Here is a 26,712-nt window from a genome sequence, read left to right as displayed (position 1 = left end):
TGCACACACTCGCACATGCATAATAAAATATCTCCCTGGTATGTTTGACAGCATTGATTTTTGTTTTTGCAAAACCTCACTTGGTTCAAATGTCAGCCCATGAATAAACATGTGCCCAGTTTGTTGGCGACTGCACTGTATCTATATTATCTGGCCCAAGATATTTGCGAGTAATCAATCAGATTAGGCGGTATCCATGTTTGTGTAGCTAAATGGTAACTCATTGGTGTGTGTTTACGTATATGCCACCGAAATAAATTGTAGGGAAGAGAAGCCGAACAAGTCAGGGAACATGATGCTTTGCTCGTAGGGATTTTCAGAGATGCTGGGAAAGTAGGCTAGTTAATTTACTTTAGTCAAAGTAGATTTTCTTCATTAACTGTAAACCCAGTGGGTGTTTGGACTTAAAAGAGTGCAGCTGATGGATGGCGGGAACTGTCACACCAAATAATTGTATTTATTTTCTGAATTCATGCTACAGTACCTCGATTCATCTGCAGAGAAAGGTTAGAGAGGTTGTGCATGTACAGTAAGCACTCTGGCAACATTATCACCATATGGATGATGATCATGGGGACGATGAGAAGAAGGTTAGAAGAAAGGAGCTTTTCATTATTTATTTTCTTTAGACTTCAAGCTTTTCAAGCTGCTGTCAAGCTCACAATGCGTCGCATTGCGACGCATTGTGTAACTTTGTGTAACTAAAGTTTTCATATGATTGTAATGGAGTAGAAGTATTGACGTTTGGAAATACTCCTGTAAAGTAAAAGTACCTCAAAATTGTTACTATAAGTACTGTAGTTAATTTACACCACTGCAAAGTAATTGTGTTAATTCGTTCAATTTGTAACTCTGAGAGTTACACAGAAATGACTCGTAGTTAAATGTTTACTGAGGACTTTACAGTGTATACTCTCCATTTGATCTCATGTGACCCTCACATTAAAGGAGTAGTTCACCCCCAAAATGACTTTTTGTCTCCACCAGCCGAAGGCTGAGGGAGAGTATGTTTTCCCCCCCGTCCGTGCGTCCGTCCGTCCGTCCGTGCGTGCGTGCGTCCTCGCAGTTTGTGAGCGCCTAATCTCAGTCGCTGTTGGCCCGGTCGCTGCCAAAGTGAGCACACACATTCCCTGGAAGCCAATCTAGAACCTCTGCCCTAAATTTTTCAAATGGGCCTTTTCTAGCGCCACCTAGTGGCCGATGTTCGCAAAACACATTTCTGTGCACTACTCTTACAGATTTTGTCCAAAAATCCTACAAATCTTTTTTATTGAAACACAGTGTTGCATATAAGGCAGGTATGCGTAGTGATGATACCCCAAATCCCATTTCCATCACAGTAATTGTTTGCACAACATAGCATGTGATCTGAGGCTATCAAATAGAACAAACTCTAGTACAGGGAAAAAAAAAAATACCCTGCCCATAAAAGGTAATAAAAGAAAAACATTTTCTCCCCTCTGTATTCCCAATTTAGTATTAAGGCCAATTCCCCAAACCCTAGTGCTCTATGCTAGATCCGTCCCTGCTGATCCCCATAGTAGTCATTGGGAGGGTAAAGACAACAACAGGTCTCCTCCGGTACCCGAGCCGTCATGCCACCATCTTCTTTTCACCTGACATTGAGGAGTATCACCGGGGGGGCGTAACGCATGTGGAGGTACACGCTATCCCCCAAAGTTCCACCCCCTAATGTTTATACTTAATATACAATGTCAATGTTTTGTAAGAAGAATCATTAAATATATAAATGCTGCTACAGTAACACAATAAATTAAAGAATTTATGTATTTGATGCTGTGATCGGGAATATCGGCAGATACTGATTCCAGTTGATCAGTGATCGGTATCGGCCCCAAAAATCACAATCGGAGCATCTCTAATTCACATAAAGTGTTTTGATCTAGCAGAACGTTCAGAGTGATCATTTATCTCCTCTACCATTTTTTCAAATCGAGGATTGAGAATCGCTTGCGGTGTCATTTATTAAAGCCTGGAACTATAGAACATAAACTAAACATAGTACTGTGTGATTATTCTTTAGAATCAGGAAGCAGAATTTGAAGTATAATGTTTTGTATTAAACTATTCTAATCTGCATTCTGTAACAGTCACTTGATAGACCTCAAGATAGTATCTGAAGCACAGCGCTTTCAAATATTTGCAACCCTTCATTTGTGCACACACTCGCACATGCATAATAAAATATCTCCCTGGTATGTTTGACAGCATTGATTTTTGTTTTTGCAAAACCTCACTTGGTTCAAATGTCAGCCCATGAATAAACATGTGCCCAGTTTGTTGGCGACTGCACTGTATCTATATTATCTGGCCCAAGATATTTGCGAGTAATCAATCAGATTAGGCGGTATCCATGTTTGTGTAGCTAAATGGTAACTCATTGGTGTGTGTTTACGTATATGCCACCGAAATAAATTGTAGGGAAGAGAAGCCGAACAAGTCAGGGAACATGATGCTTTGCTCGTAGGGATTTTCAGAGATGCTGGGAAAGTAGGCTAGTTAATTTACTTTAGTCAAAGTAGATTTTCTTCATTAACTGTAAACCCAGTGGGTGTTTGGACTTAAAAGAGTGCAGCTGATGGATGGCGGGAACTGTCACACCAAATAATTGTATTTATTTTCTGAATTCATGCTACAGTACCTCGATTCATCTGCAGAGAAAGGTTAGAGAGGTTGTGCATGTACAGTAAGCACTCTGGCAACATTATCACCATATGGATGATGATCATGGGGACGATGAGAAGAAGGTTAGAAGAAAGGAGCTTTTCATTATTTATTTTCTTTAGACTTCAAGCTTTTCAAGCTGCCATCCTGATTGGCTAATATTAGCTTCCAAAGTTTGCAGGATTGCACCACCAGGACGCACAGTCTGGTGGAGACCTGTGCTCGGAAGAGCACTGCTTCTAGTTTTCTATTGATTACTCACGCCATAGAGACTTGAGTTCAATAATATATTTTGTTTTTTGTCGTATTCCTAAGACAAAACATTGATTATAGTAAACGTACCCTGATGGTTTTCCTCATCCAATGCCATGCATTTGGGTCCCCATCCAGGGCCCCCATCCGGAATCAATGGGGGTCACTTTACTATAATCCATTTTTTGTCTTAGGAATGCGACAAATACACCAAAATATTATTGAACTCAAGTCTCTGTGGCATGAGTAATCGATAGAAAAAAAGTCATTTTGGGGGTGAACTACTACTACTGAATTACAGACATTTGGAAGGGCATGTGCTCAACTGCAGTTCTGTGTGAGAGGAATGAACGAGAGAAACTTGGTTGGCATGGAAAACGCCACTTTCTCCTGTGAAGGCAATCAACCAGATGCTCAGGCAGGTGCTCGGGCACCGCTTGGCTCATATTTTATGCACGTGCCTGACTTCAAACAGTTCAGTTTGACTCCTTGGAGTGTATGTTTAAATCAGTGGTTCTCAAAGTGGGGTCCAGGGACCTTCCGGGTTCCTTGAGGGTGTTCCAAATGGATCTGTAACTCTGTACAAAATGCCCATAAAGTATTAGTTATGTTTGAGAAACACTGCTCTAAATGATTAAATAAATGTGTTTCTGGGGGTGTTGAATGTTATGAATTATTTTCAGATAACCACACACCTTTTGATGTAGCTCATTAGGGTTCTAAATAAATACATATACAGTATATCCAATTAAATTCAAGTTGTGGTGGGCAGGCGGTGTCTGTGATGGTAGGTATGCAGATATGCCCATGTATGGACTGGACAACTGTTGGGACTCCCACACAACATCAGGTGGGATCTGGCAGCCATGACTACAAATGGCAACAGAAACCAGAATGTCCTCCATGTCGGTGCAAATAAATATTGAGGCAACAGCTGGGTGGATTATGCCCAAATATGGTGTGTAGGGACAAATATGCTCATGTTTGCCCATGTTCATGCGGGGGAGGGGGGAGCGCAGGAGGGAGGGAGAGAGGTAGAGACTCGGGCAATAACCACTTGAAACCTGAACACACTGATTGACAAGATGCATTGTCAAATAAATGTTTGAAGCACATTTAAGTTGACCAAAGTGCTGTACATCCTGTGAATAAAGCAGCATTAAAACATAACAACATTAAAACGTGAGAATTAAAATGACACAAAGAGAGTTAAAACTACATAAAATTAAAACGATAACACAAAGAACAGAAGATAAAAAGTGGTATGTGCTTGTGGTTGAGAACGGTTTAAAATGGTTCAAATCCCAGGATTTGAGTATTGATTTAAAAGTACCTAGAGAGGCCCCGGCAATGCCAGGAAAGCTCATACATACATAATGAATGTCTTCAGTATGAATCGTGGGCGATTTTGACCTCCAGGAGCAAATGAGCTTCCAAACCACGGAGTAATTCCATGTAATTGACGTTGTTTTGTGTTCTGTCTGTAGGATCTTCTGTTCCCCAACCAGCCAACACAAGAAGACAGCCGCGTGTCTGTGTCGGAGAATGGAGAGCTGACCATCATGTCCGTGCAGCGCGCCGATGCGGGCTACTACACCTGCCAAGCCCTCACTGTAGCTGGTAGCATCCTGGCCAAGGCCCAGCTGGAGGTAGCAGATGGTGAGGTCATTTACCATTGTTGAATGCATACAAACACAGTATAACAAAGTTTGAGAGTTTGAGTACAGTACTGATCAGTGTCTTTATTTGAAAGATTCCCAGGATAAATAACTACATAGTCTATGATCACCTCACTACATACAGTATAACCCACATCAACATTTAATTATATTAGGAGTGACCAGTCCACTAAGTAATGAAAAAAAAAAAGGAAATTGTTGATCACAGTTGCGGTTAAGTTAATCATCATTTATCATCATCAACCTTAATTTCACCTCGATGGAATGACCCTCATTTTGGCATTGAGTTACAAAAAAATTATTTCGTAATAAATCAAATGCGTGGATGTACTTACATAAAGAATATTAAAAAAATGAAATAAAGCAAACAAAGATAGAATATAGAAACATGAGTATGATTAACAAAATCATTCATTAGCACTACAGTCACAGAGTAAAAACTGTTACAATCCAGTTCTATAAGCTCTGAGATCAGGCATTTGACTAATGTTTCAACAGGTATAACATGGAGCATAAGCCTATTTGAAACGTTTTAGGCTTACATGGAGAAGAATTTACTGATATACACATTGGGTGTGCGTTTGGAAATGCGCACTGGGTGTGTGCTCAGTGTAGTGAGTGCAGTGGGCGTGACGCTGTAGAGTGCGTTCAGTGTGGTTTGTTTACGAACGATCAGTTAAGAGGCAGCTGTGCGTTTTTTCACTCTGAACTCTGAAGGTAAACCTTCTGAAAAGCAGCAGTTGCTAACGTAACGTTGATATTGAAAGGAGATGTAATTCATAACATTGGCATACCTGCTTTTAGTTTACATGTTGCGTGTGAAACTATCAAGCCCAAACGACCAATTAAGCTGCGAATGCTGCATTTTGCGGTCATTTCCTCCATTGTTCACAGCTGAGAAGCGTTCGAGACATGGCCATAGACTGTAAAAATCAATGGCCATGAAAACCAACCAATCAAAACACCAGACTGACACACCACGGCAAAATCGTGCTCTTTCGAACGACCATCATTTCGACCGGAGGGTTAGCGACTCAATCCATGGTGGTTAGGGTTAGGGTGAGGGTTAGAGTCGGGTGTCGAAAAGATGACATGTAGTAACAGCGACACGCTCCCCAGCACCACACCGTCAAACCCCAACTTCTGAGTATGGTCGTTGAGTGCGTACACTCAGCACACAGGTGCGCCGCGCACAGGATTTCCGAACGACAACGCACCAAGTGCACCGAATAAACGAACGACAACATGGCACACCAGTGCGCTGAGTGCGCATTTCCGAACGCACCCATTATTACGCAGAAACTCACCTGGCCTTTATAAAGAGAAAGATATAAAGAGCAAGACACTCTAAAGCCCGTAGGGTAAATGTGCTGGGGGTGTGTATAGCTCCAATTTTGTTTGTTAAACAGTGTGTTTTCTTGGGGCAAAGCAAGGTGCCTTTTTTATTGATAGGACAGGAGACTGACAGGAAATGGGGGGAGAGATGAGGAGTGACACGCGGCAAAGGTCGTCCAGATCGGGAATCGAACCGGCGACGCCACCAGGCATCCATGCCTATGTGGCAATGCCTAAGTGGTATGCGCCTGGACCAGTAAGCCAGCGGGCACCCCAAAAGGGGTTGGATTTAATCTGTCTGGATTAGTCGTTTTGGTCATAACATATATTAAACAAATCAGTGTTTCTCCCATTCTCTTCATGAGCTAGTTGCGCCTACACCATGGCTCATTGATATATTTAACTGTTTTACTGCCAGATGTTGTTATTTATTTATTGGGTTTTGTGCCAGCAAAAGCACCTTACCTTTGCGATGTTATAGACAAAGATGTTTTATTTTTTATTTTTTTATCATTATTTTTTTTTCTCCTTAAATATGTGTACTTTCGCTATACCAGCAGTAGAGGGCAGCCTCATGCAAGAATGAATGTGAAATGGCCGCGGTAGGCTGCCGTCCGTCAAGGCCGCTCAATCGCTACAGAGCAATAGACCCAGAGAAAATAACATGGAAGTGTTTTGTTACTCCATTGATGCTAACGTCCAGTGGGTTTTTGAGAGCACTTTTACGGGAGCTGTCTCTACGGTACACACCCGCGCGACCCCTCATCAGTTTAAAGGTACAAAAGAACGAGCCAAAGAACGTACTATTGGCATCGCGCCGCCGGGAAAAATGGGGCGAACGGGAACGTCCAAATCGTTGATAGAGTTAAATGATAGATTTGCAAGTTGGAGGAGACACACTCGTGTCTTTGCAAAGGTCTATGGTAGGTCTATGGTAGCATCATTAATAATGTGATGATAATGATATCAGGAGATGTGGGAGGGGAAACAAAAGCTCTGTGATCACAGAAACATCACATGAGAACAAGAGGTGGACCCCCCGTAGGGGCTGTGTGCTGCTGAGGTCACAAGCACATGTGTCCCCGACCGTGTCCAAGAGACATCTGTGATGTTCCAGACCACACAGCATTTTAATACCAACCATGCATATCTGCTGACAGATGAGCTATGTACATTTGTTAATTATATAACATGGGTGTGAAAACGGGCAGTGATACTTAGCGCCGGATGTAAGAGTGCTGGGTTTGTTACGGCCAGGGGCGTCACCACTAGAGCTTAGAAATTCAGCCCGAGCCCGATGGGACCCGACGGGTCGGCGCGGCGCGGGCTGGACATCGTTGAAACAGTCCACAGTTTTTGTATCCTAATAATCATAATCATAATAGACGTTGTGTGAACGTTGTAGCTATGATAGCCTGTACGCCTGCTGCCTGATTTAGCGGCGGTCGTCAGCTGTGTTTTCCAGCAAGGCTTTTTGATTGATTGATTGAAGAATTAGGCTCCGGTGTTTATTTGTTCCATAATTACTCATCCCCCCCACCTTTTTTGCCGGCCGGGCTGCCTTTGAATATCAGACCAATGATTATCAGCTTGGTTCCCATAGACTCACTGTCTCCATACATTCATTAGCCTACAGTGACATAAGAAATATGGGGTAATTAATATCGCCAGGCCCACTGGCCCCCACCGTTGTGCTTACGTTCCTTCCGGAAGCAGTCTCCCAGTTTCAATACAGAACCGCGAGGCTTCAGGCATATGTAAACAACATTGCATGCAACATTGACATCATGACAGTTCGTGCGCTCGGATAGAGGGGGGTTTTAAAAAGGTCTCTCTCTCTCCCTCCTTCCCCCTTGGAGACATATATTTCTTACAATGCTGCTGCTGTGTATGCAAAAAGCATGACTTATTTGCAAAACCGCTGTGCATTTTTTTCTGTCAGTAATAGCCTATTGAATCTAACGTGGGAACAGAACAATCTTTGGTGTGTGCGTGCGTGCGTGCGTGCGTGCGTGCGTGCGTGCGTGCGTGCGTGTGCTAACTATGGAGCTGTTTGCTGCTCCTGGCTTGCTATACCATTGTGTGGGGAAAAATCACCCAAAACCCCAATGAAAATCGCCCAAAACCGGATAAAAAAACGCAATATTTCAATCATCCCCCCCACTATCCAAGACCCTGTGACGCCCCTGGTTACGGCAGTACATTTATGTAACTATATATCAATTTGTACAATTATATTACACAGTATAATGTGGTCTAAATATGTTTCAATGGATTCTATTTCATGCATATTTGAGCTTACACACACGCCTCTTGGACAGTGACTCCAGGAAACTACCGAAAACCTGTGTGGTAACTTGTTTGACCACGACCACTCTCTGTTTCCTTGTTTTATCATGTATTGTATGCATTGTGCAATGACCAGCCAATGTATGTAAAGGTGTCTACACACCAAACAGCCTACAGGAGACTCCTTCTGACTGTACACAGACTGCAAAGAACTGCAAAAAACTAAGCACTTATTTTTTATTTTATTTTTTTCAGACGACGCCGACTGTAGTTACTGTATGGCAGTGGTGCCAGGTCTGCTCCTTATAAGCAACGTTGATCCTGTTTTCCTATAATGTTGCTAGATGTGGGTTGCTTTTGTTTGGGCTTGTTTCTGAAGTGTAGTTGCTTATTTGGCCTTGCTTTCAACATTATTTTATAAAATTTGATAACAAAAAAAACATTATTTTATAAAATAACTAATGTAATAGAGTTCAGAGGTGAAACTGGTCGCGCTTTTGGGCTTATTTTCATAGACCTGGTCGCGTATTTCACTCACAGAATCTGGCAACCCTAACCCGGCCGGAGGCAGCTCTGTTCTCCGTGCAGAGGAGGAAAAAAAAGAAAACAACAACACAGGCACTTGATGGACTATTACTAGCCTACTACTAGCTTTGCTTTGGATCCGATTGGAATAGGAATTGAGAGTTGAGATTGAGAATATGGTATTTAGTAAAAATATGCGACAGGAAAATGTCTCTGGCTTGTTTTGGCTTGGTTTTGGAGCAGTAGTAAACTATTCTACAACTCCCTCAATCTTACCGACGGCGAGGGGCGACTGAACAAAACTGAGCAAGTCCAGTTTTCCAGTTTTCGGTCGATAAGGTTCCCGACCCGCTGCCGAAAACCTGACGATGAGCTCCCGTTCGGCAACAGACGCTTTCCGCCGCCTTCCGCCGCCGAATCGTCGCCGAATCTGTGCGGTTAAAAGTGGCCTTAAAGGAAACCTGTTTGTATGGTTCCATGACATTGTTGTGCTGCTCCGTCCCATTATGCCTAAGGGGCAGAGCCTGTATCTTTCTCCTATTTGAGGTGCTTCACTAGACTGGAGCACCCGGACATACACTATGCTGGGTGAGACAGCCACGTGCTGTCACTAGACAAAAAAAAAGAATGTCTCACTCAACGGTAAACAAACCTACATAAGTGTATACAGGGTATCTGCACATTTATAAAGTGACAATTTAAGGACTTTCAAGACTGTTTTAATACCAAACTGGCCAAAATGTCAAATATTAGGTAAGCAAGAGGTGAACATTGTGAAAATAGCAGATCTACATGCTCACAACGCCTCGCAGTGCGAGTTCATATATTATGTTTATTTTGGGGGTCACAGCCTAAAAAAAGTTTGAGAACCCCTGATTTAATCAGTTTAACACATAAGTGTCAGACTTTCTCTGTTTCGGTTGAGGCAGCGCAATGAACGATCTCATCATGCTTCTTTTTTTTAGCGAACTACTTTGCATCGGCTGCTATATTGACTGCTGATAGGGTTTTCTTGCTTGTTTTGAACGCATTTTGGTGTCCTTTTGGTATTCAACAGGGTTGTGCAGATACACATGTATGCAGTGCATCCTTTATGTTTGGCCTAATGTGAAAGAAAATCAAATGCATCCCATGCTGTTGGTTTGGCTGCAGTACAGTACATCTAAAGCTGGCAGAGATACTCTGCCTGAGTGCCTTGAAAGCCAATCAGTCAAATGTCCTCATCACCTTACTATGGGATTGTTGGATGTTCTTAAAACAGTGGTTCTTAAAGTGGGGACCAGGGGGGGACCCCCAGGGGTTCCAGGCGGTCCCCAGATAAATGAAAGCCACTAGAGGTTGCAGTTTACAGAGTATTTTATAATGGCTGAAGGGCGTAGTGAGGCACGACCCTCTCAACCATTGCATGGCTTATTGCTTTTCTAAAACGGTTACAAATATGGCAACATGCAAATCATAGGCCCCTCCCATTTAAAACAGTTCTTAACTCATTGACTGCCAAGGCCCGAGTTTCCCGAGTTATTACAGTAGTCCCAGGCTGCCAGAGCCCGAGTTTCCCGAGTTGGAAGCCATTTTGAAAAAAAAAAAAAAAAAAAAAATCAAAATTCTTTTTTATAAAAAAAATTCTAAAAATGCCTCAAATGTATTAGGCATGATCGCAATTGTGAAATTGCATGTGTAGCCCCATAACAAACAAACACATCTTTCAAAATGTCAAAAATGGCTGTTTTGTCTGACTTTGAAGGCTTGTAACTCATGAATGCCTGAACGGATTTCCAAGTGGATTTTTTTGTTTGAAAGCTGTTAAAAAGTACTACACATATGATGCATATATGGTGCATGGGCGTGCACGATCCGTGCACTAAAAATTGATCCGTGCACTAGAAATCTAGGATAGTGGCAGTCTGGTACTTGGGGGCCATCTTGAAATGGCATTCAATGAGTTAATAATTCACTACAAGAACAAATTCTACCAGAAAGTAACTCCCGGCTACCAGGAGGAGCAGCTTCCATCGTGACAGAGACTCGTGCCTGTTTCCTCAGTCTCAGCCATCCAGACGTCAGCTTTTCCCTTAACACATAGAGAATCAAACCTTAACCGCTAAAAGATATTCTATAGAAATTCATAATTGTTTAAACCCAGATCTAGCTAATACATCCGAGAATCCAGCACAGATGGTTTGTGAGGGATAACCCTTCAGTCACTCGTTGTCCTACACGGGCGGTGCTTAGGCCCTGCATGGCCGTTTGGGGCTTGTAAGGACAACAAGCTACAGAAAAAGCTGGATCACTGTATAAACAAATAACACACCTTGACATGAAAAGGTTTGTGAACCAATATCTTAAAACTCTCTCTCTTTATCTCTCTCTCTCTCTCTCTCTCTCTCTCTCTCTCTCTCTCTCTCTTTATCTCTCTCTCTCTCTCTCTCTCTCTCTCTCTCTCTCTCTCTCTCTCTGAGGGAGAGTCACTTTGTGATTCCTCTGCGAGGACATTCTATTGTCAAGAATATTAGCGCTGAGGCGCTGCCAGTAGGGAAGCCGCAGACGTCTTTCTCTCCATTTACGTACTGGTCTCTTCTTGAATTAACATCTGCTCACGCTTTTTTTTCTTTTTTTTTTGGTAATCATTTTCTCTGGAAAGAAGAAAATCATTCCTTGTGCTTCCAGTCAGATGAAGCAGCATGCAAATGTTGCGTGAAGAGCGGGGGAAGTGTTGCCGTCGTCCTCGGCTGACATCTGCACCGGAGTGATGCAAACAGGAGCAAATCCCGTGGCAGCTGCCTCTGGTCGCCCCAAATTATGCTAAGTCCCCAGGCATTGCACATTGATTAGCGAGTAGTCTCGCTCCTATTATCGATAACCAGGGTTACGTACGTTACCTAACGTTTTTTTATTCCATAGTCATATAGTACGCTATGTTGATAATATATCAGTAAAACTCCATTACATGCTATCATGCATTAAGTACACAGTCAAATAAAGTGCACCGTTCTTTTACACATTTGTGAGAGTGTACAAATGTAACCAAGGGTCTACATGGTTACATTTGTACACAGATTTTGACTGTGTATGACTATGTATTCATACTACTGTATAATACTGAAATGCATTTGCATGCCTGTCCCCTATAGTGACAGTATCGTAATGTTGCAGTACTTCTGGATGTATTCTGAACCCATGGTCGCTTCTACACTGTTCTACTCTTTTGTGTGGAAGGAGTAGCGATAAGAGATAAGAGCAGGGGAATGTGCCGTAAACGCTTGTGCGAGACAGGCCTGATAACAACGGAGAGCAACAGTGAGGAAATGAGAAAGTGAAGGTAGGAGGCTTACGAGACCACTGGAAGCCCAATTCACCCAGCGCGATTTTTGTCGTCTGACGCGGTCGACAGACAGACACTTATCTCACAGCCTTAACACAGGGCAGGGGCTGTTTGTGAGATCACCCAGCATGCATTACAGCAAGTGCTCTGCCTGTTTAGCTTTCTAATTCAGTGTTAAGGGGGGGAGGGGGTTATGGGGAGGGACGCCAAGAACAAGATGGAGTAACCATGGGCCAGAAGTAGACGACGGAGGAGGGGCAGAAATATGTTTAAAGGTGTTACAAAGAAGGTACAGTAATTAGCGCCACGGGCAAAACCATTGTTAATCCCCAGCTAGTAATTACAGCTCAGAGGTGCAGTGCGGTGCAGTGAACACAGTGCTCTTCCCAGGAAATGGCTCCCAGAGACTATCGTCGTTGCCGGGTGGAAACCTCGCATGTTCAAATACCGTTCGTTTTGTATTTATCATTTTAAAAATGATTTACACTAGTGAAAACAGCCAATCTACAAGCACACAACGCCTCGCACCGCGAGGCGTTGTGTGCTTGTAGATCTGCTGTTTTCACTACTTTTGTGCGAGACGGCCTTGTGTGATGAAGCGGGGCTTTACATCGCGGAAAAAAACATGCACATTTGAAACTTGGAGATACGAGGTTTCTGCCCGACAGTGACGCTATGGTTCTAACTCCCACAACAGATACGTCTCAGCTCCAACTCAAACACCCTCGGTCTGCAATTATCAGTAACACTTGGAGGCAGGGTCTTCCACGTTGACATGGCACCCAAATTACAACATTAGCACACAATCCAAAATGTATCAACACTGAAGTCCTATTTATAACGTCTTCCTGCACACAATGTTTGGGCGGTGCTAACCGCTCCTACATCTGGTTTTGTCTGTTTGTCCCATGTCACTCCGGACTGTCATTGGTCAATTGGTGTCTTGTTTGTATACGTACAGTATGGCCAGGGTCACATTGGCCAAGCTTTGCGGGACGAGAAATTAAGTCATAAATAGCACTGCTCACTTAACGCTGGGTGTGATTTTTCCTCATCTCTAGCCCTGAAGGACCGCCCCCCGCCCATCATCCGGCAGGGCCCGTCCAATCAGACGCAGGCCGTGGGGAGTGTGGCGCTGCTTAGATGCCAGGCCTCGGGGGACCCAGAGCCTACGGTCACTTGGCTGAAGAACGGGGCCAACCTGCTAGGGAAGGACCCTCGCATGTCCCTGCTGGAGCATGGCAGCCTTCAGATCCAGAATACCAGGGTAGGTGTGACTAGAGTCCTGCACGCACACCAGCAGCTCTCACAAGGTGGTTCAGGGGTCACACAAATGTATTATGACAATGTCTGCTCAGTTCAGTAAGCCAGTTAGTGTGCTTTGAGTGTCTGTCTGTCTGTCTGTAGCCTTGTTAGCTTGTTACTGTAACTTGAATTACAGTTCTGCAAAATTATTTTATCTATTTATCGGTAAACATTTTAGAACTGCCTCTCTTCACGCACGCATGTACGCACGCACGCGCACGCACACACACACACACACACACACACACACACACACACACACACACACACACACACACACACATACACACACAGTAGTACAGTGTGCACTTGCCTTCTACACTGACACACGCTGTGTGTGTCAGCATATTACACACAGCAAGTTACAGCCGTCTACACTGCAGGATACGTCTGACCTTCAAACGGCATGGACCTCCAGTTTGCGTGTCTCTCTGCTCCTCTGTTCCCATCGCTGTCCTCTCCCTGCACCCCCCCAATGGAAGCAGCTGTGGGGAGAAAGAGCGAGAGACCGAGAAAATGTGATAGTGCGCGTACGCGGCACGTGCCACGCGTGCCGGGCTGCAGAGTGCATGCATATCTCCTCTAAAGCAAACTTTTCCCGTCTCATGTCAATTGGATGTAATTCAAATGGACAAGTGCAGTCAGGCTGCTTTTGAGCGATGAATGGAGAGTATTGATTTTTAGAAGTCGTTAAATGCCGCTGTTTAGTACAAATCTCCCGGGCAGCGGTTAGAGACTCAAGGACAGCAAAGGGGGTGGCGGTGGGGGGGTTGTATAATGGAGAAACTGTGCAATACAGAACACCCCATCACCATCGTAAAGTGCTCTCTCTCTCTCTCTCTCTCTCTCTCTCTCTCTCTGTCTGTCTGTCTGTCTGTCTGTCTGTCTGTCCGTCTGTCCATCCATTCCCATCTCTCTCTCTCTCTCCCTCTCTCTCTCTCTCTCTCTGTCTGTCTGTCTGTCTGTCTGTCTGTCTGTCTGTCTGTCTGTCTGTCTGTCTGTCTGTCTGTCTGTCTGTCTGTCTGTCTGTCTGTCTGTCCATCCATTCCCATCTCTCTCTCTCTCTCTCTCTCTGTCTGTCTGTCTGTCTGTCTGTCTGTCTGTCCGTCTGTCCATCCATTCCCATCTCTCTCTCTCTCTCTCTCTCTCTCTCTCTCTCTCTCTCTCTCTCTCTCCCTCTCTCTCTCTCTCTCTGGCCCTCAAACAAGAAAGAGATGGAGAGAGACGAGGCTCTTGTCAGTGTGTGGCTCTCCTTCATCGCTGGTGTTAAATACATTATCCATTTTCTGGTTTCCCTGTGTCAGTATTAATGATGATGATGGCAGTGGTGGTGCTGACAGAGGGGGCGGGGCGGTGGAGTTGGGGGGGGGAGGACTTTGGTTAATGGCCATTACTGAATGAAATTAATTAAGAAAATTAGCGTCATCACTTTCCGGGTTGTTCTTTTTTTTTCATGCTTCTTTTTATTGGCCATCGCTACCTTCTGATCTCGCCCGCTCTCATCCCACTGTGTTCGAGCCAGACAAGACGTTAATGCAGTGGTTCTCAAACTTGGGGTCGGGACCCCAAGTGGGGCCCCCAAATTATTTTGTGGGGTCCCCAGATGATTATCTCAATGTCATTTTCTCACTCAATGGTAAACAAACCAACACACAGTATAAGTGTATGTATGGTATCTGCACATTTCTAAAGTAACAATTTAAGGACTTTCAATACCAAACTGGCCAAACTCTCAAATATTAAGTAAGCAAGAGGTGAACATTGTGAAAATAGCCGATCTACAACAACGCCTCGGTACTGTAGATCTGCATCTGCTATTTTCACAATATTTATCGGAACCGAGTCATGTCTGTCACCTTCAACGACCGCCGAATGACGTAGGAAGTTGTAGAAGCCAGCGGGGGAGCAGAGTTTAAAAAAAGACTTATTGGATTCTGAAGAATAAAAACCGCAGGGAATGAAAGTGATGCATTGTCTGTGAATTGGATGAGCAACCCGTTCCAAACTGAGAAGATGGTCATAGCATCACATCTTCGCTATGTTACTTTTTCAGAAGTAAATAACCTGTGTTCCAATGGATCCAATGTAGAGATGGGATGATTATTGTGACCAAAGAAATTGCGATTTACGATATTATCACGATAATATAAATATCCCCAACATCCATTATCCTGGGGCAGAAAATTTGCCACAAAATAGCCGATCAGCAATTTTTTAGCAAAGAGATTTGATAGAGAGTGGAGAAAAAAAAGACTATCAAGTATGTTATTTCCAGGTCCGTTTTACCAATTATAGAGGGTTTAAATGGTACCGGATATGCAGCTCTGCAAATAAAAGGTGAATTGATCCCAGAGAATGACGGAGGATAATTTCACAAACATTTTTAATCTAAGTGTTTTTTGTCACGATAAACAATAATAGCGATTATCGTCCCATCCCTAATCCAATGTAGTTATTATTTAGTTACAAGCTTTCATCGTAGTTTTCGTTTGTAGGCTACAATATTTTTTAAAACCCACAAACTGACTTTCACAAAAAAAAAAGTCAAAAATAGCAGATCTATACAAGTTCACAACACGCCTTGAATCGTGACATGTTGTGAGCTTGTAGATCGGCCATTATTGTTACTTTTGTGTGACCCTGTAGTATGACAAAGGGCATTCATTTACATAAATATTTATTTTTGAAATGTGGAGTTAGAAGGTTTATGCCTGAGAGATATTTAGTGGAGAGTTCTTTAAATGTATCATTACTGTGAGTCTATGAAACAATACGTTGAACTGTCTGTCATCCTTTCATAGCTTTCCGACTCTGGCTTGTTCACCTGTGTTGCCACCAGTTCCAGCGGTGAGACATCATGGAGTGCGTACTTGGACGTCAGAGGTTTGTATCGAATTGAAAAGATTCAATGCTTATAAAAAAAGAAAACGAATAATTGGGCACAACCTCTGACGCTGGGCTGTTACTTCATAGATTTTCCCTCTCCTTCTCATTCCTCACCACCTTTCAGAATCCACTGACCCCTCAGACTTCATGTCCCACAATGCCAGTGCCCTTCCGGGGCCGCCCGCTAAGCCAGAAGTCACGGACGTCACCAAGAGCAGTATCTCGTTGTCATGGGAACCGGGACCAGAGGACGGCTCCCCAGTCTCTTCTTATGTCATTGAAGCCTTTGGGTAGGTCTGCGACCTAGAACCTCCAGCTACCTCGAGTGACCCAAAACCTTCATGGCAATAACACAATGTGGGCATTTACAGTATGTGAATGCACACACCTGCACTCTCATCGAGTAGGGCGCACATGTGATTCTGTTATTCATGTTAGGAGTCAAATGGTACTTTCATGTAGGTTTTCTCTGAATGCAAAACTAGACGTATGACCAGTGATGGAAAGTAACTGCGTATTTAATGTATTTTTTTATTTCGAAATTTAACTGGGGGATAAGCCTCTTGAGATGCAACATCTCGCAACAACAAAACAGCACAGAACAAAAACATAGGCTAGTACATTAATACTCAAGTACTTTTACTTGATTATTTCCTTATCTTGATACTTTATACTTCCACTCCACCATTTCTCAGAATAAAAATTGAACTTTTTACTCCAATACATTTATTGGACAGCTTTAGTTACTAGCTACTTAGCAGATTTAGATGATTATGAATAACGTTATTATAAAAAAAGTCTACACTGTTTTACTTAAGTAAATAAATCTGAGTACTTCTTCCACCACTGGCTATGACATGATGCACTGGCTCAATCCATTCCAGACTCTTAGTTTTGCAGACATCTTACAATCAGTAGTGATCAAAGGGATGTTGTTCAAACAGCACCAGCTGTTTGGGCAGAGCAATTTTGAGCCAGATATCCTTTGCCTGTGTGAGCATAACATTGATCTGTCAGTGTTTGTATTCATATAGATTAGCAAGCAATTACCCATATCAGTGGAGCTTAAAAGTAGAGTATGACTTGAATACAATAACCTAATGTTTTCTTTCCTGGACTCGTAAATTAGGCCAGGGCTCAAAGGAATTGTCTGAACCGACATATTGATAAGCAGCACAATATTAGGGTAGGCCTAAGCTGCTTTATGTAAAGTAATGTGATTTATGTTACAGGAAACAAATTATAAAAGGACATTTGAATTCAGTAAAAAGGAGGAAGAAAACCTGTCTACCTAATAAGAAAGACCTATTGAGGACACAGTAATGACTATGAAGGAATTGCTTGTCAGTAAACATTTCAATAGATTGCGGAGTTGTATTGTGTTTGCTCTCGCTAGCGTTCCATAGCTGCATTGCCCAGACAATAGCCTGGTGCCACGTCTTTAGAGCAGTGGTCCTCAACCTTTTCAGGCCGCGACCCCCAAAATAATCATATTCGAACTGGGGTTCCCTCCACCCTGAGGAGCACTAAGAGTCATTAGAGGCATTACATTTTTGTATAACACGGTTCTATTGTGAAAATAGCTGATACATGCTCACAACGCCTCGCAACGCGAGGCATTGTGAGCATGTAGATCAGCTATTTTCACAATTTATGTCTCTAATATTTGACAATTTGGCCAATGTGTAATTTATCATTTTAGAGGTATTATAAAGTCCTTAAATTGTCACTTTCGAAATGTGTAGATAGTAGATACCCTCCATACACTTACACTTAATGTTGTTGTGTTTACTGTAGAGTGAGAAAACAATGTTGCACATTAAGTTAACCCTTTCCAAGCCACGGGGAGCCCCTTAATATTAAAACCGTACTATATCGGACTTCCTAGGGGGGGAGGGGCAGCCAATCGTCTTTTCCCGTACTTTCCCGTATTTACCGAAATAAATGATTTTCATCCGAAAATCGGCGATCGTCTAACCTTCCCTAGTCACCACTCGTGCATTGATAGCTCATGGCTGGTCTGACATAACAGAAGTGATGTCATGGCCCTTTCCTTCTCCAAGGCACCTTCCCCCATTCGGTTACTGTCTGTACACGAGTGCTTCTACTGCAGCCGTGCTGGTGGCTATGCTAGCGATACTTTTCAGTTCTACTCTTGAGTCACACGTGGATTATTTGAGGGGACATTTACGTGAACGGATCGCGCACGCAAAACGCACGGGGACATGATGCGTCAGCCGAATCTCCCACTCTAAGCCAATGCAGATTGAGAATTTCACTGGGAACTGGGGTGAGTAAAACAACGGGGGATCACGGAATGGTAATGGGGGATGAAGACCACGTGATATAGCGCTGGATGTCTGGTAAAATGAATACGGTTCAGATCATAATATAATAATAGAAATTTCACGGCTAATCTACCAACAACCATTCTATTTCGGACGGCAAAGTGTTAATCATCTGGCTGACCTCCCAAAATAATTTGGGGACCCACCTGGGGGTCCCGACCCACAGGTTGAGAACCACTGCTTTAAAGCACCGTCCGAGATCCCCAAAGTAAGCAAGAGATTTCCCTTTGCTGATGATGGGACTTGTTTGTGTTTGTCGTGCAGCCAGTCAGTGAGTAACAGCTGGCAGACGGTAGCAGACCATGTGAGAACCACGCAGTTCACAGTCAAAGACCTGCGGCCCAACACCGTCTACCTGTTCATCATCAGGGCCGTCAACGTTCACGGCCTGGGAGACCCCAGCCCAATGTCTGAGCCCGTCCGCACTCAAGGTATAAAATATCGTCGTTGTCGGGTGGAAACCTTGTATGTCCAAAACCGTTCCTTTTTATCATTTAAAAAAAATGAACTAAACTAGTGAAAACAGCCGATCTACAACGCGAGGCGTTGTGTGCTTGTAGATCTGCTGTTTTCACTACTTTTGTGCGACGGCCTTGTCTGATGAAGCAGGGCTTTACTTAGCGAAAAAACGTACAAATTTGAAACTTGGAGATACAAGGTTTTCCCGACAGTGACAATATATCGTCACTGTTGGGCAGAAACCTTGTATCTCCAAGTAAAAAAAATAATCTATGTTTTTTCGTAACTAAAGCCCTGCTTCATCGTACAAGACTGTCGCGCACAACTAGTGAAATAGCAGATCTACAAGCACACAACGCCTCGCACCTAGATCGTCTATTTTCACTATTTTAAACATTTTCTAAATGTCCAACGCTTTTGAACATTTTTCCAGACGACACAGATGATATATGGGTTTAAATCTCCTCGCTGTACTAGCTTTTCGGCAATAAAACATCATTCCATTTCTTTTAGACATCCTTATAACCATAAACCTGATTTACTGTACAGGTATACTTGAGCTTGTGTAGGTCTGCTCTGCTATTTTTAGATATTCTTTACTTTACTGGAGTATTTCCAATTTTCAGTGCTTTTACTTCTACTCCTCTACATCTCTGAGGAAAATATTGTGCTTTTACCCCACTACAATTATTTGAAAACTTTAGTAACTAGTTACTTTTTAGATTTACATTTGTATTGCTAAACATACAATAACCACTTCAGTTCTATATACATTTTGGCCATTTGAAAATAGACGATCTACAAGCTCACAATGCGTCATCGCATTTTCAGCCTGTAGATCTGCTATTTTCCAAACATTTTTATACATTTAAAAACTTTTGAAACGGGCACTCTGCATAACAAGTACTTTCTACTTTTGGCACTTTAAATACATTTTGACACCAATACCTTTGTACTTTTGCTCAAGTACATGTTGTGAGAAGGCCTACCTTTTCCACCACTGCATTTACCCTGGCCTCTGTTTTATTGCAGATATCAGTCCCACAGCCCAGGGTGTCGACCATCGACGGGTTCAGAAGGAGCTAGGAGACGTGGTGGTCAGCATGCACAACCCCGTGGTCCTCAGTTCCACCGCTGTGCAGGTCACATGGACCGTGAGTACCAATCACAAACTAATGTCACACTTGGACTATCTTAATTAAAACAACATACTGTAGTGTGGAGGATAATAATGACATCATGGCACTCCTTTGTCCAATCTTTAATTGCCAACAGCTGAGTTAATAGGTGTGCCGTTTATGAATTAAAGCTGCACAGAATGGCAAAGCCATGTTCAGTGGCACTACTGCATATTGAAAATATGTCTGGATGGCATCAACTAGTCCTTTTAATCTATACAGGCTTTTACCTTTCAATCTGGGACACCATCTTGTCATTTAAGATGTCTTCATAATGGTATATAGCAATTTCTTTTTTTTTTTTTTTTAATAACAATGTGATGTTTTCTGTTAGCATTTAGAAGGCATTGTTTGGGCTAGTGTAGTGGCAGTCTATGTCTCCTTTGGCCAAATAGAACTAACAATCTTTATAAATACTTAGTAATTATGCTCTTAAATTTGGTGTAGACTGTCACCACGCTAGTCGATTCACAAGAAAAGATATTGGTGTAAGTAAGAGATTTCCACATTTCTCTTTGGCATTTCCTAGTCATGCAAGCTATCTGTTTCATGATGTCAACTCATGACTCAAGCACATACTGTAGTGGCCAGAACCATGATTGTCTACTTTTGTGGGGACAAAGAGACAGACATACAGTATATATCGTCACTGTCGGGCAGAAACCTTGTATCTCCAAGTTTCAAATGTGCATGTTTTTTCGCGATGTAAAGCGCTGCTTAATCACACAAGGCCGTCGCACAAAAGTAGTGAAAACAGCAGATCTACAAGCACACAACACCTCGCACCGCGAGGCGTTGTGTGCTTGTAGATCGGCTGTTTTCACTAGTCTAAATCATTTTTTAAATACTAAACTAACGGTATTTGGACATACAAGGTTTCCACCCGACAACGACAATATACTGAAGAGACCCCTGTTCTAGATGGCCTGGCCTTTTGCCTCACCATAACAAATTAAAGGTGCAGAATTTTGCTTCATTTTAGTCTTCACATTTGGCATGTAGCTGTTATGGACAAAAGGGTATTTGGAACCTTTGGAATGCACTGAGAGCAATTGAGGGATGGCTGGACGTTCAGAGTCCAGGACAGCTGGTGCTCCATCAATTTGTGATGGTTTGAGGTGACAACGAAATTAAGACTAATGTTTCTGTTCAGGATGGATGGATCACCATTAGGTGCAACATATTGTGTTGGAGGCGGTTTGCAGTCAGCTTTTATATCAAGAAAATGTTATTCCTGTCTTTTGGCAAGGTGTCCCATCTGCCTGCTTGTGCTGCCTAATGACACTCTTCCGCATAAGTACACACACACACACACACACACACACACACACACACACACACACACACACACACACACACACACACACACACGCTCATGAACGCGCACACGCACAGAAACACTCCATTATGCACTTTAAATCTCGAGATAACGTTTTGCATACTAACACTTATTACTATCGTTGAAGAATTTTGATCAGCCATATTAGCAGACTTATCATTATAGGCCATCCTCATACGAATACCACTGAACATGAAAGTCCTGTCCTGTGTGGAAATGTCTTGTCATTGTTGCTGAAACGAGTTCCTTGTTTTGTCTCATTATGACAGTAAAGCATTTGATCAAGGGCATTACTGTCCTTTCTCTTTCTGGCATCCTCAGCAATCAACAAAAATCCAGTGGATTTGTTTGGCATGGATCTATGCAAGATGTACGCTAGAATACAAATAAACCAGCACCACCACAAATCTATCAACTGCGTGATTGACATAACACTAAAATTATTATAGGCGAAACACAGATTTTGATGAAGGAAGCGAAGTGAGACCGTATTTCGCCCAAATGATGACAGCAAAAGTGTAGATTATTTATAGCACTGTGATATATGCCACAGCTGTCTTCTAAGACAAGGTGAGACTGAACACAGAGGCGTGTAATTCATTTAGAGTCATGGCCTCCGCCACATAAATTCTATTTCAAGTAAGTATGGAGAGCAGAGTAGGAGGGGCAATGGTTCATAAGGCTTTTAGATACACAAATCATTTGTTAATGAAATGCAGGCAGCTAACTGAGGATAGAGAGAGTGGAGTGGGGGTGAGAAAGAGACAGAAAGAGAGAGAGCGGGGAAAAAAGACAGCAGGAGAGGAAAACGCGCAAGAGAGTTGGACTGATTTATTTGGTTCCTGGTCTGACGGTAAACAGCTGCTTTATTTCACTAGTAAAAGCTTTTTCTTGCTACTGCCCCTGTTAACAAGCCATTACTATGAGTTATATCTGTTGTGTGTCTCACTCTCCCTCAACAGACCAACCAATTAAAAACTTTCCCCTGCTGCAATAAGAGGAAAAAAAGACAGCTGTCTGTTTTGATGCAGTACCTCTGGGCCAAGGAGGTGAAGAGTTCTCACCTAGTTTAAGAGTCGCTGAGCAATCTCAGCTTTGCTACTTCAACTCGAGTCTCTGACTCTTTTCATTAAGTATCTCTTGGAACGTTGTGTACTAGTCGACGACTCATACGTTTTCCCACTCTAAGCAAAATGAACACTGATACAAGGAGTTGACATATCAGTTGCATGGATGTGTATTATGCCTTAACCACACTAAGTCGCATGTAGATTCAAGTTGTACAAAACAAACGCATTATAATAAACCTTATTGTCTCAGATATAAGAAATGTAAAGGGCGAGTCCACAGAATATTTCTGCGGCGAACATTAATAATGGAAGCAGAACTTCAAATGTCACATAAAATGATAACCGTATTTATTTCATAGACCATATAAATAAACAGCTAGCATGAGCACAGACAGTTAACACTTCCGATGCCAATTTACGTCCAGGAACGTGATAAGAATTACCGCAGTGCAACGCCACGGCCCCGTTATCATGTCCAGGGACGTGTTACCTGGTTACCATGGTTACCAGGTAAACAGGTGCTGCAGCGGACGCTGGTGAGTGAAAATACTTCATATCCCAGGATGAAACTCAGCTGCCATCATCAGGAAGCGTGTAACCTCCATAGGCTTCTATTCATTGGGAGTCCCTTTTTTGCAGGTGTTTCAGTCCGAGTATATCAAAAAAGCGGCGGGGGCGAGCCGTCTCAGGCAACCTTGATCCACGTGAGACACCACTGAGCGAGCGGTAGTGAACGAGTCGCCGTGTCGAGCATTGCGAAGATCGCATGAGCCGACTCAGCGCCGTTAGAAGTAGTAAACCAGGGGGCCAGAATAGTAAAATCTTCGTCCCCTTGACTTTCACACCTCCGCGCAGCCAATCACAAGCTTCTGCGGGCGGGTCTTGTCTTAACCGATGTGCTTTTTTGATACACTCGGACTGAAAAACCTGCAAAAAACGGGGTCCCCCTATTCATTGCTGCTGCAAAGAAACGTCTTTATCTCGGAATCTTTCTTCAAAAACGCTTTGACCAGCTTTTTCACGGCGACACTGGCCGCCCGCGGTCGGCCGTGTGAAAGTAAACATTCCGGTCTACATCCGGATTTAATGAATTTCCACAACAAGGACACGATCATGGCTTCCGGGGCTCTTCAAAATAAAGCGCAGTGAATGGCGGCACTCTGTATCCAAATAATTACAAAGATAATGGCATCCCAAGTGTTAACCAAACAGCCCCCTTTAATGCCACCCACATGGACCAGACACCACCGCACACAATCTTACTTACAACCCCACAATGTTGTAAAACCATTTACACTACTGCATAATAAGACAAAAAAGGCACGTACAATTTTATTAAATGTCTTTAAAACTTGGCTACTTACAGTAACTTTCCCCAGGGTTTGAAACCCTCTCGCGGCTTCAAAGAGTCAGTCACTGTGTGAGTGCACACAGATGGGCTTTGCCCTGTAAAAATAATAATAAGGAGGCTGCTCAATAAGTGACATTTGTGTCTGGAGAGCGGAGCTCAGTCCATGTTAGTAGAGTCCCTTCCCCCCAACAATCATTTCCAGCCGCAAATGATCAGCTCTCAATGTCTCAGTCATTCTATCAGAGTTATTTGTTATTGCCTCCAAACGCACCCATAACCCAGGTTCACTACACTATCGTGATTTGGCACGTTGTGTATCCTCTATTTCTGCTATTCATGACAAAGTATATGCTGCTGGCCAGGGTTAAATATTGTGGTCTCGCTTTAGCGAGCACACACTAGTTGTCCCCAATTTATATTTATGTATTCCGCCACTCTTTTTGGCATCCTACTACTTCCACATTCTTTGAGCTAGAAATATCGTTCAAACTTCAACTTGTTTAGCTTTACGTAGTTATTATTGCTGCTTGTACTTTTCTCTTTAATGTTTATGCTTTTTGAGATTTTTGAAAAAAAAAAGTTTCCCAGTGGATTCCTCTGGAAAATAAATTCTGTCTTACCATTTATATCACTGCTTGAGCTGAATCAAAAGTCCATCTGAGGAGGGATGTGTAGACTTTCTACTGTACATAATATACTTTGCACGTGTTATCAGCGAGCCCACACAGTTTCTGCAGGAACTGCTTTTCTAGTTATAACTGAGACCCAACAAAAACCTCTCTCTCTCTCTCTCTCTCTCTCTGCATCCCGTCTGTCTCCCCATCAGGTGGAGAACCCATCGCAGTTCATTCAGGGCTACCGTGTGCTGTACAGGCAGACCTCAGGGCTGCCCTCTCCGGGGCCGTGGCAGGTACAGGATTTGAAGGTGGCCTCCGAGAGGGATGTGACTCTGTCTGGCCTGAAGAAGGGCATTGTCTATGAAATTAAAGTGCGGCCATACTTCAACGAGTTCCAAGGTGCAGACAGTGAATCAATGACGGCACGCACCATGGAGGAAGGTAACCATATCTCACACATTGAAATACACATCACATGCATATCGTCACTGTCGGGCAGAAACCTCGTATCTCCAAGTTTCAAATCTGTATGTTTTTTCGCTAAGTAAAGCCCTGCTTCATCATACAAGGCCGTTGCACAAGAGTAGTGAAAACAGACGATATACAAGCACACAACGCCTCGTGGTGCGAGGCGTTGTGAGCTTGTAGATCGGCTGTTTTCACTAGTTTAGTTCATCTTTTTAAATGATAAAAACGAACGGTTTTGGACATACAAGGTTTCCACCCGACAACGACGATATGATATATCGGATGAAATACCACAGACATTGTTTTGTGTGGACTAATGCACAATGCGTAGCTCAGTATTTCTCTAGCTTGTTGCCCCTGGTAATGGCTTCGTACCTAGATACTGATAGAAAATGGCATTTCAAGTGCACCCACCCACACACACATGCTGCGGTGGCAAGTCCCCTGTGTGAGCATCCAGATCCCCCCAGTAGACAGTACGGTGGGGGTTTGTGACAGGCATGGTCCTCTGTAGGGTGTTGGAGGAGAGGAGAGCTGTCTCCAATGACACAAACTCAGCTCTCTCGTCTCTCCCCGCTCCTTTATGGACCCCTGCTGCCATACTGCCTGCCAAGTCCCTGTTGCACACACCACATACACACTGAGCTGACTCTATGATATTAATCTCTCTCTCTGTCTGTCTCTGTCTCTCTCTCTCACCACACTCACACACACACACACACACACACACACACACACACACACACACACACACACACACACACACACACACACACACACACACACACCACCCCAATAAATGTACCGGTATATGTATTTATTTCATTCCAAATTTGTTTCTGTATCAAATGTCAGCTACAGTATTGTTATAGGGTGGTTTAACATTAAGGTAAGCTGTATTAGTGTAAATAAAAAAAGAAAATAAATGGAAACTAGATGATAATAAAATATAGTTATTGAGAAAGTATCCATAAGAAATAGATTGTAATTTAAGTAAAAACAAACAAAAAAAAACATTTGAGGCTTTAAAAATGTTCTCCGGGACCATCATCAACGAAGCCCACAACGGATGTTGATGGCAGGCTGTGAGTTGCGAGTCCAGAGCCAGGCCCATCTGGAGTATTTAAGCCACAGTGGCCAGGCTGCTCATAGGCCAAGTGGCAAGCAAGCAGACTGTTGTGTCACAGCCAGCCTGCTTGGGCAACGCTGAACTGTTTTGTAGTCCAGTGGCCCAGTATCCTTGGTTCCAATCCACAACAAAGAGAATTGCAACTGCACAGTTTCACAATGACCACGCTCAGTGAATGTTTCACCCAATCAACCGTGATTGTTCCAGTATAATGGGAACACTGAGACCCCGAGATCTCCTACAGAGTCACATCAGCGAAGGTTGATAATGTTTGTCACATAGACTTTGTTTTTTATTATATTTTCCCCCTATTGTGTGCTATCTCTTTAAATACCCTATCCCCCTCTCCCTAACAATTACAAGGCTATAGACCTATGTGTAATTGGTACACAACAATTAGCCACATGGAAAGCAGCAGCAGGGGCCACGGGTATCATTTATGCCTACCATATATCACCGAGCCCTCATGAATTGT

At 43.1% G+C, this 26,712-nt stretch overlaps 1 protein-coding gene across 1 annotated transcript in view; it reads left to right on the top strand.

The window, feature by feature from the left end:
- Positions 1–26,712, top strand: part of LOC308304781 (roundabout homolog 2-like) — a gene marked incomplete at its 3' end in the record, with an annotated part of 136,384 nt that overhangs the window by 85,046 nt on the left and 24,626 nt on the right. Inside the window, exons 9-15 of the mRNA XM_080749411.1 lie at positions 4,425–4,596; positions 13,149–13,354; positions 16,194–16,275; positions 16,403–16,568; positions 18,891–19,057; positions 20,118–20,239; positions 24,850–25,081. Coding sequence (XP_080605537.1) covers positions 4,425–4,596; positions 13,149–13,354; positions 16,194–16,275; positions 16,403–16,568; positions 18,891–19,057; positions 20,118–20,239; positions 24,850–25,081 — 1,147 coding nt within the window. The remainder of the gene's footprint in view (positions 1–4,424; positions 4,597–13,148; positions 13,355–16,193; positions 16,276–16,402; positions 16,569–18,890; positions 19,058–20,117; positions 20,240–24,849; positions 25,082–26,712) is intronic.

Source organism: Nannobrachium achirus (assembly GCF_963921795.1).
Source record: "Nannobrachium achirus genome assembly, chromosome: 19".
Classification (NCBI taxonomy): Eukaryota; Metazoa; Chordata; class Actinopteri; order Myctophiformes; family Myctophidae; genus Nannobrachium; species Nannobrachium achirus.
The sequence above is the reverse complement of the archived record's forward strand: the minus strand, read 5'-3'. Positions and strand labels throughout refer to the sequence as shown.